Raw genomic sequence first — 16,764 nt, 5'->3', positions numbered from 1 at the left:
AGGGTCCTACCAACCTTGCTTTAGTAAAGAATCCCCCGCAGCCAAGAAAACTCATCTTAGCCTAAGGGAGATCCAAGGAGGGAGACCAGCAATACTTGCCAACCCCCACTGAACCAAAGCAAGGAAGGTGTTGCTACTCCCGGGGAAAGGATCTTATCCTCCCACCGAGAACAGCAACAAGGACTAGTCTGCTAGATCACAAAAGAAGGAATCATCTCGTACAGAAACCTTCGGGAGTGACCTAAGGAGGTTAAGCCTCCTATGTCTGCGTCAGACTAGCGAGGGAGCTCAACCCCAAGCCAGGCAAACACAGACTCAGACTAAAAACTCTGATGTTCTGCCCCTCTCTGAAGCCAGACTTACTGGAACAGGAAGGTACAGTAACACCCCAATATAGTTGTATCGAAAGATAATTCAGATAAACCACTAGGGTTAAGCCCAAGGCTTAAACAGAGGGAAAGGGATTGCATACCTTCTCTGAAGAAAAGAAAGCAACCGGGGAGTATGAGAAAGTACACTAAGGCTCCATAGGCAACTTAGCCTAGGCACCAAGAGAATCGATTACCTAAATCACCGAAACTCAAATGTATAAAACTGCCTAAAGCTTCAATAAAATTTTAAAACACTCGGAAATCCAAAAATCATGCAGGAAAGTACTAGGGTCAAACGACTAGGCTACATGGTCTAGCGTAGGCCAGAATTGGCGAATACTTCGCCAAAACAAAAAAATACTAAAAGCACGAATAAGGAAATCCTATGTAACGCTAAATAGCTAAAATTATTAAAGCAAAACAGCCGGGAACGTCGCTCTGGCTAACTAAAACTCATACCTAGCGAGCGACAGCGTCCAGGACGCCTCCGGTAGGCAACGGCTCTTGTAACAAAGATAATTACTATTAATCACTTTAAAAATTACCAAGAGCCTACATTTATACATAAAAGAAATAATACTCAACTTATCAGAGGCAGACGAAGTTGGAGAAAGCATAATAAGCGATTAAATCCAAGATTTTGCGAGAAACACAGGAAAAAACACCGAGTTGTTAAGCTACGCAAAAAGGAATACAGATGGCGCCAGAATCGGCGCAATGCACGCTTACGAAACGGGAGAAGAGAGAGCCTTGCGAACGGCTCTCCTTTTTCTTTCTCGTTTTCGTTTTCTTGCCAATTGACCCCTTCGAAGTGTTATCTCTGTTCGGGGTGCAGATTGCCATGTGGCGTGTCAAGAATACGTCCTCTGATATTTCGCGATATCCCTGGTACTTTCATTAGGGATATTCGCTCCAGGAGTTAGAATTCTGGGTACCTTAAGGTAAATTCTCTGGGAATATCGCCGTAGTTGTAATATACCCTAGGAAGCTACCCTATAGGAACTTCCATCAGGACGACATGGCCACCTCACCCAAAAATAGATTTTTCGCTTCGCTCAAAATCCGTTAAGTTGTATACTTCAGATCTAGCTATGGTAAGTGCCGGCCGGCACATTACCTCCTATACTGTATCAGTATTCCCCAGTATAGTATATAGTGGGGAGAAAACTATAGTATGGTAGTGTTACAACGCTGTGTTTTCTAACATGCTTGTGTTGCCTTGCACAGCCCCTTGGTGTTGCCTTACAGATATAGAAAGCGAGTTCGTTCTTGTCTATTATCCAGTATCTTAAAATCATACTTTAGGTGTGAGCTACACCTATTTCCTTTGGGAATATTTGCATTGGTTACTCTAGAAAAGACTAACCATTTGATTTTATTATCTGGAAGGCTGCAGCAATTGACTGTGTGGGAAACATAAGTGTGTGTCTTCCCTTTCTATTTTTATATGTTAATATATATCCATGTGTTATGCAGTTCACCTGATACTCATGGAAATTTTCTTCTTTTACAGGAGGAACATCCGAAGTGCAGTAGCGTCTTCTGCAACGTCCGCAACAGGAACTTCTGCGGACATGATTTGTGTAGGAGGCACGCGGCTTGCGCAGCCTCCAAGGATGATCTCCGTTACTGGGACCCTCAGGTATGTTCGGTATGCACTAACCTGATTGCTGAGGCTTTTGATTCCCCTAGGACGGCGGAGTCAAGGGATGCAGCGAGGGAAAAGCTTCGTACCTGGGTAAGGGGCTTCCAGAAGAACACCTCCGGACCTTATCTTCCCAGTAAGAAGATGAGGGCTTACCTCTTTCCCAGGGCTTCAACTGATGCAGTGATCCCTCAGCCTCGGCCGGAGATCCCTCTAGTCCAGATCTCAGTGGATGCTGAAGTCGCGGTCGCCATGCAGGACATTCAGCTGGATGACAGGATGTCGGACGTGTCCGAACGTCTGGAAGAGGACCTCCTGGCAGGGGGCCAGGACGAAGATCAGGCTCCAGACGCCGAAGAGGAAGAGGTTGTCGAGCCGTCAGCCGCTCCGGTTCAGGCCCTTGAACCTGTTCCCTCAACTTCGTCCGCTCTTCCAGCAGAGCTGGGACAGGCTCTCTCCTCCATCGTTGGCATGATCCAACAGATGCAGAAGGAGAATAGTGAGAAGGCGGCTGCAATGGAACTGCAGATGCAGAGACTTGCAGCGTCACGTGGGCCCCAGAAAAAGCTCAACGTGAAAGACCTTCCTGTGTGCTCAGATGCTAACCCGTGGAGATATGCTGAGCACATGCCGATGACGGTCGGGAAGATCGTCATGTCGGAGAAACTGGGTTCAGTTCCCCTTGAGGAGGTGGAATTCTGGCCCAGCAAAGGGGCGTATCCGGACTGTTGCGTCCGTCTGAAGAAGGAGCCGGCGTCTAAGGAGGAGACGGAGCCGAAGGAGGTGATCGTTATGGACCACGCCAAGGCTCAAGCTTTGCTGTCATCTGCAATGAAGGAGAGGGGCTTCTCGAACTCTAAAGTTGCTGCTTTGAGTAAGAAGCACCCTTCCTTCGTATCTTCTCCGGCTAGAGCTTTCCCCTTTCTGCAGAAGGGGTTCGCGGCCGTTTTTAAAGCAGTCGAGGCTGGCAAGCCATGCCCCTCCTTGGAGGAGTGTAAGCCCTTGTCTCTAGCCCTGCCGATGGACAACAAGGACTGGAAGGACGTTCATCTTACCTTTTCGGTCGGGAAGTTGGACGCCGATATTTCTGGACGGCAGTTCGGCGAGAACCTCCCTAAGCTGTCTGACTTCCTCCTGCGGAGGGAGCTCGAGACGAAGGAACGTTTGGCGGCTTCGATGTCTCTCCAGACAACTCTCGAGACAATGGCGAGCGACCCTAAGGTCCACGAGATGTTTATGGTGGTGGCCAAGACCCATCTGGCCACGGTGACCAAGGACCTCTATAGCTTCGTCAAGGCGAGGAGGGCCTGTAGAGAGTTTGTGTTCGCTTCGGCGACAGTGAGGCACGAGCCAAGGAAGCTGATCTCCTCCAACATCTGGGGCAAGGACCTTTTCCCTAACGATGCAGTCAAGGAGGTGGTGGACAAGGCCGCCACGGAGAACAGAAATCTTCTCCTGAAGTGGGGCCTGTCCCTCAAGAGGAAGTCTTCCCCCGACGAGGGTCCCCAACCGAAGGGGAAGACGAAGAGATCTAGGCTACCTTCCCGGCCAGCCAGGCCTTTTAGACAGCAACGACAACAGCAGCAGCAGTTGGCTTTGCCTTCGGTGCCCCAGATGGTGGCCCAAGCCCCGACCACTTTCCAATGGGTGCCCCAGGCCGTGTCATCGCAATCCCCGGCTTTCAACCCAGCGTTCGAAGGGCAGTCGACTACCTTTCGAGCGAAACCTAGAGGAGCGGCCAGAGGCTCGTCTAGACGCCCCTCAAGGGGAAGGGGATCCAAAGGTGGTCGCGGTCAGGGAGGCAAGACTGCAGGACAGCAATCGAAGTGAGATGATGCCGGTAGGAGGGAGACTTCAGAACTTTCGGGATCGCTGGACCTTCGAACCCTGGGCCCACAGCCTGCTCAAGAATGGACTCGGTTGGAGCTGGTACAGCACTCCGCCCCCGTACCCTCGATTTTTCCAACACTCCACCCCCGTTTTGGAGGAGTACATTCAAGAACTGTTGGAGAAAAATGTGATCCGAAGGGTAAAGTCCATCAAATTCCAAGGGAGGCTGTTTTGTGTTCCCAAGAAAGACTCGGGGAAACTCAGAGTCATTCTGGACTTGTCGCCACTTAACAAGTTCATAGTGAACTACAAGTTCAAGATGTTAACACTGCAACACATAAGGACCTTACTGCCCAAGAGGGCATTTACCGTCTCCATAGATTTGTCAGACGCCTATTGGCACGTTCCAATCAGCCGCCGTCTCTCCCCCTACCTAGGATTCAAGCTACAACGAAGACTATACGCCTTCAGAGCCATGCCATTCGGGCTAAACATAGCCCCAAGGATCTTCACGAAGCTTGCGAGCGCAGCTCTCAAACAATTACGCCTAAAAGGGATCCAGGTGGTAGCCTACCTGGACGACTGGCTGGTGTGGGCAGCATCCAGGGCAGAATGCTTGCAAGCTTCCCTACAGGTGATTCAGTTCCTAGAGTATCTAGGGTTCAAGATCAACAGAAAGAAGTCTCGTCTTTCTCCATCTCAGAGGTTCCAGTGGTTGGGAATTCACTGGGACCTATTGTCACACCGATTCTCCATCCCAATGATGAAAAGGAAGGAGATAGCGGGGTCTGTCAAGAGACTTCTAGATTCCGAAAGGATATCAAGACGGGAACAAGAGAGGGTACTGGGCTCTCTCCAGTTTGCGTCGGTAACAGACCCGGTGCTAAGAGCACAGCTGAAGGATGCAGCCGGAGTGTGGAGAAGCTTTGCATCAAACGCGCGAAGAGATCTGAGAAGACCAGTTCCGCTTCGTCTACGTACTCTTCTCAGACCGTGGTCCCAAGCCAGACAACTAAAGAAGTCGGTACTTCTCCAACCACCTCCCCCGTCGGTGACGATTCACACAGACGCCTCGAAGGAGGGGTGGGGAGGTCACTCTCATCGGAAGAAGGTCCAAGGGACCTGGTCCAAGCTATTCAAGACCTTTCACATAAACTTTCTAGAAGCTATGGCAGTGCTTCTTACCTTAAAGAAAGTTTCCCCGCGTCACTCGATCCACATAAGGTTGGTGCTGGACAGCGAGGTGGTTGTGAAATGCTTGAATCGACAGGGATCGAGGTCCCACCTCTCAACCAGGTGATGTTGGCCATCTTCCGACTGGCGGAAAAGAAGAAGTGGTACCTGTCGGCAGTTCACCTTCAAGGAGTCCGCAATGTGACAGCGGACGCTCTATCCAGGTTTACACCGGTAGAGTCGGAATGGTCCCTAGACGCAGGATCATTCTCCTTCTTCTCGAGTCAAGTCCCGGAACTGCAGATAGACCTCTTTGCGACGAAAGACAACAAGAAGTTGCCCCGGTACGTGTCCCCGTACGGGGACCCCTTGGCGGAAGCAGTGGACGCAATGTCCCTCGACTGGAACAGATGGTCCAGGATCTATCTGTTCCCTCCTCACAACCTTCTGTTGAGGGTCCTCAACAAACTGAGATCCTTCAAGGGAGTAGCAGCGATAGTGGCCCACAAGTGGCCGAACAGCGTGTGGTTCCCTCTGGCACTGGAACTACAGTTGAAGTTTCTACCGCTGCCGGACCCAGTTCTGACCCAGCGAGTCCAGAAGTCGACTGTCTGCGCTTCATTACAGAAAACCCGGACCCTGCAGCTCATGATTTTCTCTCCCTAGCGGTGAAGAAGCGGTTCGGGATCTCGAAAGACAGCATTGACTTCCTGGAGGAGTATAAGTGCAAGTCTACTAGAAGGCAATATGAGTCAGCTTGGAAAAAATGGGTGGCCTTTGTCAAAGAGAAGAATCCGCATGAGATCTCGACGGACTTCTGCTTGTACTTCTTCATCCACCTCCACTGGCAGGGGCTGGCAGCTAACACGATTTCTACGTGTAAGTCTGCTTCGACAAGACCCATCCTATATGCCTTCCAGGTGGACCTCGCTAATGAGATCTTTAATAAAGTCCCGAAAGCCTGCGCTAGGCTCAGGCCTTCAGCACCTCCAAAGCCTATTTCATGGTCTTTAGATAAAGTCCTTCACTTCGCCTCATTACTGAATAATGAGGAGTGTGCGTTGAAGGATTTGACCCAAAAGGTTATCTTCCTATTTGCACTCGCGTCCGGGGCCAGGGTTAGTGAGATTGTAGCCCTCTCGAGAGAGGAAGGTCGTGTTCAGTTCCTGGATGGGGGAGAACTGAACCTGTTTCCGGACCCTACGTTTCTCGCTAAGAACGAGTTACCCACCAACAGGTGGGGTCCTTGGAGAATCTGCCCTCTGAAAGAAGATGCATCTCTATGTCCCGTAGAATGCCTAAAGGTCTATCTTCGTAGAACTTCAGACTTCAGGGGGGGGGTCAACTGTTCAGAGGAGAAACATCAGGCTCAAATTTATCTTTGAAACAACTCAGGGCGAAAATTACATACTGTATTTTATTCGCAGAGCAGATCCTGACAGTTCACCCGCAGGTCATGATCCGAGGAAAGTTGCCTCATCCTTAAATTTCTTTAACTTTATGGATTTTGAACAGCTGCGTTCATTCACCGGCTGTAAGTCTTCCAGGGTGTTCTTTCGCCACTATGCGAAACAAGTGGAGCAACTAAAGAGGTCTGTGGTAGCAGTGGGTTGCGTCGTTAACCCTGCTGTTTAACTCTGCGAGGAACAGTGGATTTAATTGGGACTATTAATTCCAGGGTGAGTGTGTAGTTATATGCGGTGCTATAACTAAGTGTAAGGGCACGGGTTGCCCACGTTATCTGTTCCGTTTTCAAGGTGAACTTAGCATAAGTACAGACATGTGTGCCGGGCGTTTTGGACGCTAATGTGAGTGGCTAGTAACACAGACTTTTAACTTTGATACCTCGGTACGTGAAAGTGGCTCCAATGTTTTTCTTTCAGATTAACAAGTATCTGTTTACTACCATACTTATGCAAATCTTTGGTTATCTACCTCTTATATGTATATAATTGTTGTAACCATGTCTATTTATTGTTTGTCAATAAACTTGTTCTTGGGAACCTTGCGTCTCCTTCACCTATGTCAATTTCTTATCATTAATTGAGCATTCATCCTATGTATGTTTATCGGGGATAACTATAATAGTCTGTTCCTTGATGCAAGCTTTTGTTGCAATGGTTTATGCTCTCCCTTGGCAAGAGGACTCCATCCCCTAGAGGGGACAGTGGCGGTTGCAAGTTTCTTCTTACACAGATATAAACCTTTGTCCAACTCAGTATCGAACGTGGAACTGGTCGATATTTCATTTTGACGCAGTAGTTCTTTACAAACTATGCTTTACTTTATATAGGGTGAGACCACTATATTGGCTTGCCAGTGATTTATACATAGGTATATGTACTCTTCGAGACTTTCCCAGAGTCTAGTAGGACTCTTCCCTGTAGGGGGCAGGAAGCTCTATCATGGTTTATGGTTAGTTGAAAAGATGTATGACGGTAACATCTTAGGTCTGTAGGTCGAGTCGGCCGGGGAAATACTTCTGGGGAGTACGGCACGTTTTGAGAATCCACAGATACAGTAATGCTCTGGTATACTTCCATCAGGACGACATGGCTTGAGCCCAAAAAACGGATTTTGAGCGAAGCGAAAAATCTATTTTTGGGTAAGATGGCCATGTCGTCCTGATGGACCCGCCCTGCCCCTTTCTTTAAAAAAAAAAAAAAAAAAAAAAAGAAGGGCTGTAGGTCCCCTCCCTACATACAGTATCTGTAGCACCTCGTGTATCGCTACAAGGAATACAGATGGCGCCGCGAGCGGGGCAGGGCACGCTTACGAAACGGGAGAGGAGAGATACCTTACGAACGGCTCCCCCCTTTCTTATCGTTTTCGTTTTCTTGCCATTTGACCCCTACGAAGTGTTAACTCTGTTCGGGGTACAGATTGCCATGTGGCGTGTCAAGAATACGTCCGCTGATATTTTGCGATAACCCTGGTTCTTTTATTAGGGATATTCGCTCCAGGAGTTAGAATTCTAGGTACCTTAAGGTAAATTCTTTGGGAATATCGCCGTAGTTGTAATATACCCAAGGAAGCTACTTAATAGGAACTTCCATCAGGACGACATGGCCATCTTACCCAAAAATAGATTTTTCGCTTCGCCAAAATCCGTTTTATAAGACAGAAATGACAAATGAGTTGTTGGTTATTACTTACAATGCAGATAAATATTTTAGTCACAAATTCCACAAAAAAAAAAAAAATGTAAATGATAGAGAGAGGAGAGGAGAAGTATGTATGTGTATGTATCTATATATATGCACATGTGTGTGTGTGTGCACTGTATACATATATATAAGTCACAAATGCCGACACATCATATGTGTTTATAATCATGTTTTCCTAGCCTTTTCACTGCTATAATCAAAGTTATCATTGGCAGGTCCTAATTGACTGATTTTAATCTCTCTCTCTCTCTCTCTCTCTCTCTCTCTTTGTTTGATTTTACAATAGGTTGTTGTAATTATGTGAATGGCAAACAACAGAGATAAGCGGAAATATATGGAGGATTACACCAACATCGGTTATACTTGCATTATCTCAGCAGAAAAAAGAAACAATCAATATTTGATGTGCAGTATAATCTCGTCTTGACAGAGATGGAAATTCCCAAAAGCAAAGTAAATCTGCTTTACTGGCATCCTATATCGTATTTCTGAGACCTGCTAAAGCAAAAAAAAAATCAGCATATCATTGGGGAGGAATTCATTTTACCTTGTGCCAAAGACATCACTCATGATGTAATCGAAGATAATGGAGTTATGTCCTTGGAAATTCTAACGTTTTCTAAACATACTGTACATCTCCACTTGATCTCTTCACATTAGAAGTTGATGAATTAACATATACCTGTTTAGGTAATCTTCCTCAGTTATCCGTTTATGTGCGATATATGGATAATGGCGATTTTAAGGATGAATTTCTCTCTTGCAGTCAATTAGAAACAACTAAAGCTGTGGTATATTGGAAAAAAATAGGATAATTTCTTAAAAAATAAGGGTTGTTGCGGGAAAATGTCGGTGGTATGTGTACTGATGGTGCACATTCTATGCTAGGTTGTAGATCTGGGTTTCAACAGAAGCTGTTGGAATTCATTGCATGATACATCATCAAGTATTTTCTACAAAAACATAGCCAAAGATTTCAAAACTTATGCAATCAGTTGTTAAAGCAGTTTACTTTATAAAGTTAAATGCATTGAACAACCGCTTGTTTGCTAAAGTGTCATAAAAAATGGACCCTAAGTATGAAATTCTGTTGCAAACTGAGGTACGGTAGCTACCAAAAGACAATCCCTTGCATATTATATTCTAGTTGAATACTGGGGTGAGAGAATTCTTATCTCGACAAAGAAGAAGAAAACTTTCAAGTTCTTAGGTGATATGAGTAATTGGGCAAAAACTATACTTTGTAGATTTTTTTTTTCACAATTTTGAATTCCTTAATCTTCCGCTTCAGGAAGAAAATTCCGGCATTCTTTATTTTGCAGAAAAACCAAATATCTTCCAAATGAAGCTGGATCTTTGGGAGTAAAGGATGAAAGATAAATTTGTACATGTTTCCAACATTAGATGCATTTGTTGAAGAAAATGGTACTGATATTCCATTCAAAAACAGTTTTCAAAGTTTACTGATCCTACTTTTTGGAGACCTTCAGCCAAGATTTTCCAGAAAATCTTCAGTTATCCCATACTTTACCTCAAATAAACCATTTATACAACAATTGAAAATGTTCATGAAAGATTTCAATAGAAATTTGTTGATCTTACTAGATCAGACAGTGCCAAAGGTGACTTTGATTCCCTAACAGATTCAGTTTTGGATAAAGTAGTCATTTTGATATCCATTTGGCTGAAGGTATGCTTAAAATTTTATGTTATGCCCTCTTCTTCGACATATGTGTGAAGTGACCTTTTCATCTTTACTTTTAATAAAGTCTAAGCTGGGATGAAGCACGTTGTGCTGCATCGAAAACATCACTGCGGATAGAGATACTGGCGATGGAAAAGCAGTTCTAACCATCACATGAGGAATATCAGTTTATTATCAAGATAATGCTTGTGTTATTCATATCAATAACATTCTATTATGCTGTGTATCTTATATAAAGAAATTATATTACTATATTATATATTAGTGCATTTTTTTGGTTTTTGCCATTCAATGCTAACCAGTATACTTTAATCAATTATATTTTCATATATAAAAATTTTAAAAAAGGATGTAACCTGGATATTTGATTGGGGTCGCAAAAAGTATGGTGAAACTAAAATGGGGTCACCACTGGAAAAAGGTTGGGAACCACTGCTCTAGAGAGAGAGAGATTTTATTATACCGTGTACTCTACAAAACCAATCTCTGGAAATCAAATGTATACAGTTTTAAATATGACGAAATATTGCCGACTCGTTACCGAAGGTTAGGCTATGCTGATAAACAAACCGAGTCTACTTGTGGGAACCTTGAACACCCGAAGGGAAAAATAAGGCTTTTATATATACTGTACTAAACAAAAATGATGCTTTAATATACCATCAATTACACTACACATACAATTATCGTAAGGTTGGAGAAAGATTAAGATTGCCGAGAACGTAACCACAATTCTGTTTACCTTTTGTCAGCTGGACTCGCACAGTTAACAGTTGATTTCATTGTTGGTGTGGAATTTTATCCTTGAATAGGCTATTCATTATGAAATTACGTTAATAAGATGTAATGTTAATATTGTTTTGTAACATTTATTATAAATCACCGTATTTAGGGCTACAGTACCAATATACTTAGAAAGACAATAGATTTGATACATTTTGTAGTGTTTGACTCGCAGACTTTGAACAGCTTCGCAGATACAGAAAATTTATTTTGGAAAAATAGCGATCGCAGAAAAGGGGAATCGTATAATTTGAACACGCATAATTCGCGACCGTACTGTACATAAATGGAATCTTATAAGTTTATTAACTTAATTCTAATCTAAGATTCCTGTAAGTAATAATTGTATGGACTTCCAAATACTCATCTTCTCTTTCTTTTACAGGAGGAGTATGTGAAGTGTGAGAGTGCCTTCTGCAGCGTTCGTCGCCCTAACTTCTACGGCCACCTGGCGTGCCGAACCCACGCCGCCTGTTCGATCTCGAAGGGAAATCTTCACTATTGGGATCCGCAGGTCTGCACCGTATGCAAGAACCTGCTCGATGAGGCATTTGATAACCCTCCGTCAGTGGAGGCCAGGGAGAACGCCCGAGAGAAACTGCGCAAGTGGGTGCGCGGTTTCCAAAAGAACGCCACAGGGCCTTATCTCCCAAACGAGAAGATGAAGGCCTTGCTCTTTCCTAAAGCATCTGCTGATGCCGTTATTCCTAAGGATGAGATCCCCTGTGTCCAACTGACGGTCGATCCGGATGTTTCGGACTTCTCTCCAAGGCTGTCATATGGACGAAGTGGAGAGGATGTCGGATGTGTCCGAAGACACTGAAAGGACTCTGATGGCTGAGGGTCAAGAAGAGGAAGAGGATCAAGTGGAGACCCCTGATTCTGAGGGCGAGATCGCCCGTGTACCCTCCGTGCTTCCGTCGTGGTTTCGGAATCAGTCCCCTCGACATCTTCCACTCCAGTACCTGCGGTGGCGGGCACCCTGGATACCCTCCAAGCTCTGGTGGCACGCCTGGATGAGAAGATCAGCCAGTGGTATGCGGACCTTACGAGGGAAATCATGAGTATGAAGAAAGAGCCAAAGAAGATTTCCGTCGAGGATCTTCCCCTCTGTTCAGTGACCAATCCCTGGAGGCATGCAAAATACATGCCCATCACGACCAGATGCATCATTATTAATGACAAACTAGGCGCCATCCCCCTTGAAGAGGTGGAGTTCTATCCTAGTTTTGACGCCTACCCAGACTGTTACGTCCGTCTTAAGTCCGAACCTGTCTCCAAGGAGGAGACTGAACCTAAGGAGGTCATAGTGTTTGACCACTCCAAGGCTCAAGCTATGCTGGCCGACTGCCTCAAGAGCAGGGGCTTCACCAATTCCAAGGTGCCGGCCCTAAGCAAGAAACACCCGTCCTTTCTTGCTCCACCCGCCATGGTCTTTCCTTTTGCTGAAAAGGCCTTGCATTCAGTGTTGAAGGCAGTAGAGGAAGGAAAACCCTGCCCTACATTGGAGGAATGTAGGCCTCTCTCCCTCGCCCTACCTCCCGATGATAAAAGCTGGAAAGACATCCAGTTAACTTTCACAGTTGGAAAGCTGGAGGCTGACGTTGCTGGACGTCAGTTTAACGAGAACCTCCCCAAGCTCACCGAGTACCTTTTGCGTCGGGAGCAAGAGACAAAAGAGAGGCTGGCTGCCTCTCTGTCTCATCAGGTACAACTCGAGACAATGGCCGGGGACATTCGGGTCCCAGGCTTCTACATGGTTCTCGCAAAGACCCACCTTACCACCTTGCTGAAGGACTTATACAGCTTCATCAAGGCCCGGAGAGCCTGTAGAGAATTCGTGTTTGCGGATGCCACCGTCAGATACGAACCCCGGAAACTGATTTCTTCCAACACCTGGGGCAAATATATCTTTCCCGTGGACCTTGTGAAAGAGATTGTGGACAGAACCGCCACTGAGAACAAAAACCTTCTCAACAATGGGGCATGTCCCGAAAGAGGAAATCTCAGGATGACATCTCCCAGCCTAAGAAGAAGTCCAACAAGCCCCGACCCCAGCAGCGTTAGGCCAAACGCCAGTTTCCGGCACCCGCTACTCCACAGCTAGTGGCCCAGACACAGCAGACCTTTCAGTTGGTCCCTCAGCTGGTGGTGGCCCAGTCACCAGTCTTTACCTCAGCCTATGAAAGGCAATCCACTACCTTTCGCCCCAAAGGTAGAGGCTTCGGCAAAGACTCCTCTCGACGTCTATCCAGAGGGAGAGGAAGAAGGGGAGCAGGCGGCCGAGGTGGCAAACCCTCGGGAAACCAGAAGCAATGAAGTGCTTCTGGTGGGAGGAAGACTCCGCCACTTCCAGGATCGTTGAACCTTCGATCCTTGGGCCCACAGCATCGCCAAGAAGGGACTAAGGTGGAGCTGGATAACACCACCTCCAACCTTCCACCAATTCTTCCAACACTCAACCCCCATCCTGGAAGAATATGTCCTAGAACTCTTGAACAAGAAGGTGATCAAGAGGGTAAAGTCCACCAGGTTCCAGGGAAGACTATTCTGTGTTCCCAAGAAAGACCCAGAGTCATTCTGGACTTGTCCCCTCTCAACAAGTTCATAGTGAACAACAAATTCAAGATGCTGACTCTTCAACATACAAGAGCCCTACTGCCTCACAAGGCTTACACGGTCTCAATAGACCTGGCGGACGCCTACTGGCACATTCCAATGAATCACCAGGCTTCCTCCTACCTAGGATTCAGGCTTCAACGAAGACAGTACGCCTTCAGGGCCATGCCCTTCGGACTCAACATGGCCCCAAGAATCTTCACGAAGCTCGCAGACATGATCGTCCAACAGCTACGCCTTCAAGGCGTCCAGGTGATGACTTACCTAGACGATTGGCTGGTCTGGGCGACATCGCCAGAAAAATGCTCGCTTGCCTGCAAAAAAGGTGACACAGTTCCTGGAACATCTAGGTTTCAAAATCAACACCAAAAAGTCTCGACTGTCTCCAGCTCAGAAGTTTCAATGGCTGGGAATCCATTGGAACCTTCAGTCACACCGTCTTTCCATCCCTCTGAAGAAAAGGAAGGAAATAGCCGGATCTGTCACGAGACTTCTAAAGTCCAAACAGATTTCAAGACGACAACAGGAACGAACCTTGAAAAACACGCTTGTAGTTGTTTGAACGAAGCCTACTTTATAAACAATTAATGTAAATATATATGATATGTATATGCCATTGAGTTTTCTCCCTTCCTAGGGTATGCTGTACAAAATTAACATGGTGTAATAAGTTTAGTTGAATGGTAACACTGTAAATCCCACCAATTTTCGTCCATAATTCCACATTGGAAAGTCGAGAAAATTAATTGGAATGCATACCATTTTTACGTCATATTTGGCTAAGACGTGTATATATACTTGTATGTTGTATGATTTTTTTTTGTGAATACTAATGAAACAAGATAGCCTATTAGCATTACGTTTAAAATACAGTATATTCATTTATTACAACACCCGTTTTTAATACCAATACATGGACAGCATTTTCAGAGCCTACCTTTTCGTTCAGACACGGAGAGTATGCTTGAAGTGAACAGCTTTAAAACTAGTGATATTGTGGTAGAGAAGGAGTGTGTGACTTTCAGGACAAATGTGAGGTGTAGAGAAGACTTTCAACGGTGGAAAGATTTGTTTTGCCTGCAGAATCGTATGTGCTTCAACACGTACAACTCATACTCCGTGGGGCAGAGGAAATTATTTCGCCAAACTCTGAAATGTCACCATGGATTCCAACACAAAGGCGTCAAGAAGACATATACTGGGTAAGCATTAGCTATTCATAAGAAAAACTATTTTAAGGAGTATTGTTAAGCTAGATTTGGATTAAAGTTGGGTATTTGTATTAGCGGCCAAAACTTTTTTGGTCAGTTCGATTGTATTTATAATTGCTTAGGCATTCCTTCCTGTCGTAAATCACGTACTGTTGCAGTATGACCTCCCATCCACTATGTATACCACCACAAACACAAAAAAAAAGTTTGGTTAAGTTTACCTTTAGCGAGGGGCGCTATATAACTTTAGCTATGCACAGAAAACTTCGGGAACTGACAGGAAACCGAGGTTTAGAGTAAGGGAGGCATAATGAGTTACAAATGACCATTAAAAATAGGCTAATTTAATTAAATTAGGGAACTTTCTTTAAGACTTCTTGAAATACCCTAAGTAGTAATGCACAAATATAGATAAATGTTGATACCATTCTAGAACTGCATTTCATATGTGAATTAAACCCTACTGATATATATTTTTTTTTGGTGAATAACCGAATGATCATGAATTTATACCTTACTTATGCATTCGCCAGTTTAGGGAAATTTTCTTAGATATCTGATGTTAATTTGCCTTCTCCTCAAAAAACAAAAATTTCCATCGATTACCCAAGTTTGCAATGCACAGGTAAAGACAAGAGAGTAATTAAACTGATTGTTATAAGTAAATTTAACCTCCCCCTAAAAAAAATAAGATGAAAAAAGGAGAAACATCGAAACTTAAAAAAAATCTTTCAACTTTGTATTCACAAATATCACCATACCAACTGATACAGCATGGATTGGTTCAGGGAAAATTGATTTTAACTAAAGCTGTTAGATAAACGTAACTGTGTGGGGAGTTTTTTTTCACAGTATTATTGCTTTCATTTTGATATTAAGTTTTTTTTTTTTTTTAGGGAAAAGTTTTATGTAAAGTTTATGATTACTGTTTTTTTCACAGTTGCAAGGTGCTTATGGATGTTGAGATCAAGATTGTGCACTCGAGATCTCCTCAACATATAAGGGACTTTCCATGCTTCATGATGATCAGGGGGAATCACAACCATCCCCTTGACACGGCTGATGTTTTGAATGAACTGAGTGTTTCTCCATGCACCAGAGAGATGTTCAACAGCTACTTCAGACAAGGTATATGAAATGTTATTTTCCTGTGCATAAATCATCAAACTTTAAAGATGTCATAACAATTGAGCTTTGCCTTATACTGTAGGTACTGTGTTCTTTCCAGATAAAAATGATGACAATTATTTTTGGGAAGAGCACTAAATAATCAGTTGAAATATACATCACTGTTTTTAATTTATAATTGTTCCAACACGGTTACTTACCTAGAACTGGTAACTCTACCTAACCGACCACCTTTTTGTATAGTTTACCCTCTTTCCGTTTTCTAAGGGGCTAACCTCAGGCGGAGTGATACATGCCCTGAGGCGACCCGGGGTCGGAAAGCGTGCTAACTCAGGTCGGCTCCTCAGTAAGTTTCTGGTCGCTTCGTGATCATCATCTCACCGCGTTCTCTCTTACCTTGTGCGACCCTTTGTGTTTACCACACGCTACCCACGTGTTACCCATGTGTTCCCCTTTCACTTTCCCTATGCATCCTTGTGTCTCTTGGTGTCTTAGCATTATGGAGCAGCCTCGTCGTTGCCCTGGGCCTGTGGCCGGGAAGTCTTGCGGGGCTTTCCTCTCGAAGACTGAGATTGATCCTCGCGCCTTGTGCTCCACATGTAGGGGCAAAGTGTGTACCCCTGCCTCCACGTGTCCGGAGTGTGCTTCCTGGAGTGAGATCCAGTGGGTGCTCTTCGGGACTAAAAAGAAAAAGGCGGCGAAGAAGTCGCCTAAGAAATCCTGTGTCTCGTCGCCTGTGGTTTCCCCAGACGTCTTGGCAGACCGAAGCTCCCGTCCTTCTTCCCCTACCCAGAGTAGGGGATGAGGTAAGTCCGTTGCGGGGAAGAGGCCCATTGCCCTTCCCCAAGAGTCTGATATACCTGTGGGGGAAGTGTCTAGTGTTGGGCAGGCATGTGTGGGGCCTGAGGGAAGTGTGGGAGTGTGTGTAGGAGGCGAGGTCCTGGTGCCCGCAGGGCCCGTCTCCTCGGAAGATCCTATGTGGGGGAAAGCAGGTGTGGATTCTTCCCCTGCATCATGGTGTGTTTCAGGTGCTTCAGCCGCCTAAAAAGGAAGTTCGTCGACTTCAGACCCCACCGCGTGGGAACCCCCTAGGACTCCCTTCAGGTCTCCCTTAAGGGGAGATGTAGACATC

General features: G+C 45.3%; 1 protein-coding gene across 1 annotated transcript in view; it reads left to right on the top strand.

Annotated features, from left to right (window-relative positions):
* The window catches only part of LOC137624269 (uncharacterized), a 148,365-nt gene that overhangs the window by 114,657 nt on the left and 16,944 nt on the right, over positions 1–16,764 (top strand). The window contains 2 exon segments of the mRNA XM_068354807.1: positions 14,215–14,495; positions 15,445–15,632. Of these exon segments, the coding sequence (XP_068210908.1) occupies positions 14,215–14,495; positions 15,445–15,632 (469 nt within the window).

This window comes from Palaemon carinicauda, chromosome 31, assembly GCF_036898095.1.
Source record: "Palaemon carinicauda isolate YSFRI2023 chromosome 31, ASM3689809v2, whole genome shotgun sequence".
Classification (NCBI taxonomy): Eukaryota; Metazoa; Arthropoda; class Malacostraca; order Decapoda; family Palaemonidae; genus Palaemon; species Palaemon carinicauda.
This window is presented reverse-complemented; position numbering and strand designations above follow the sequence as displayed.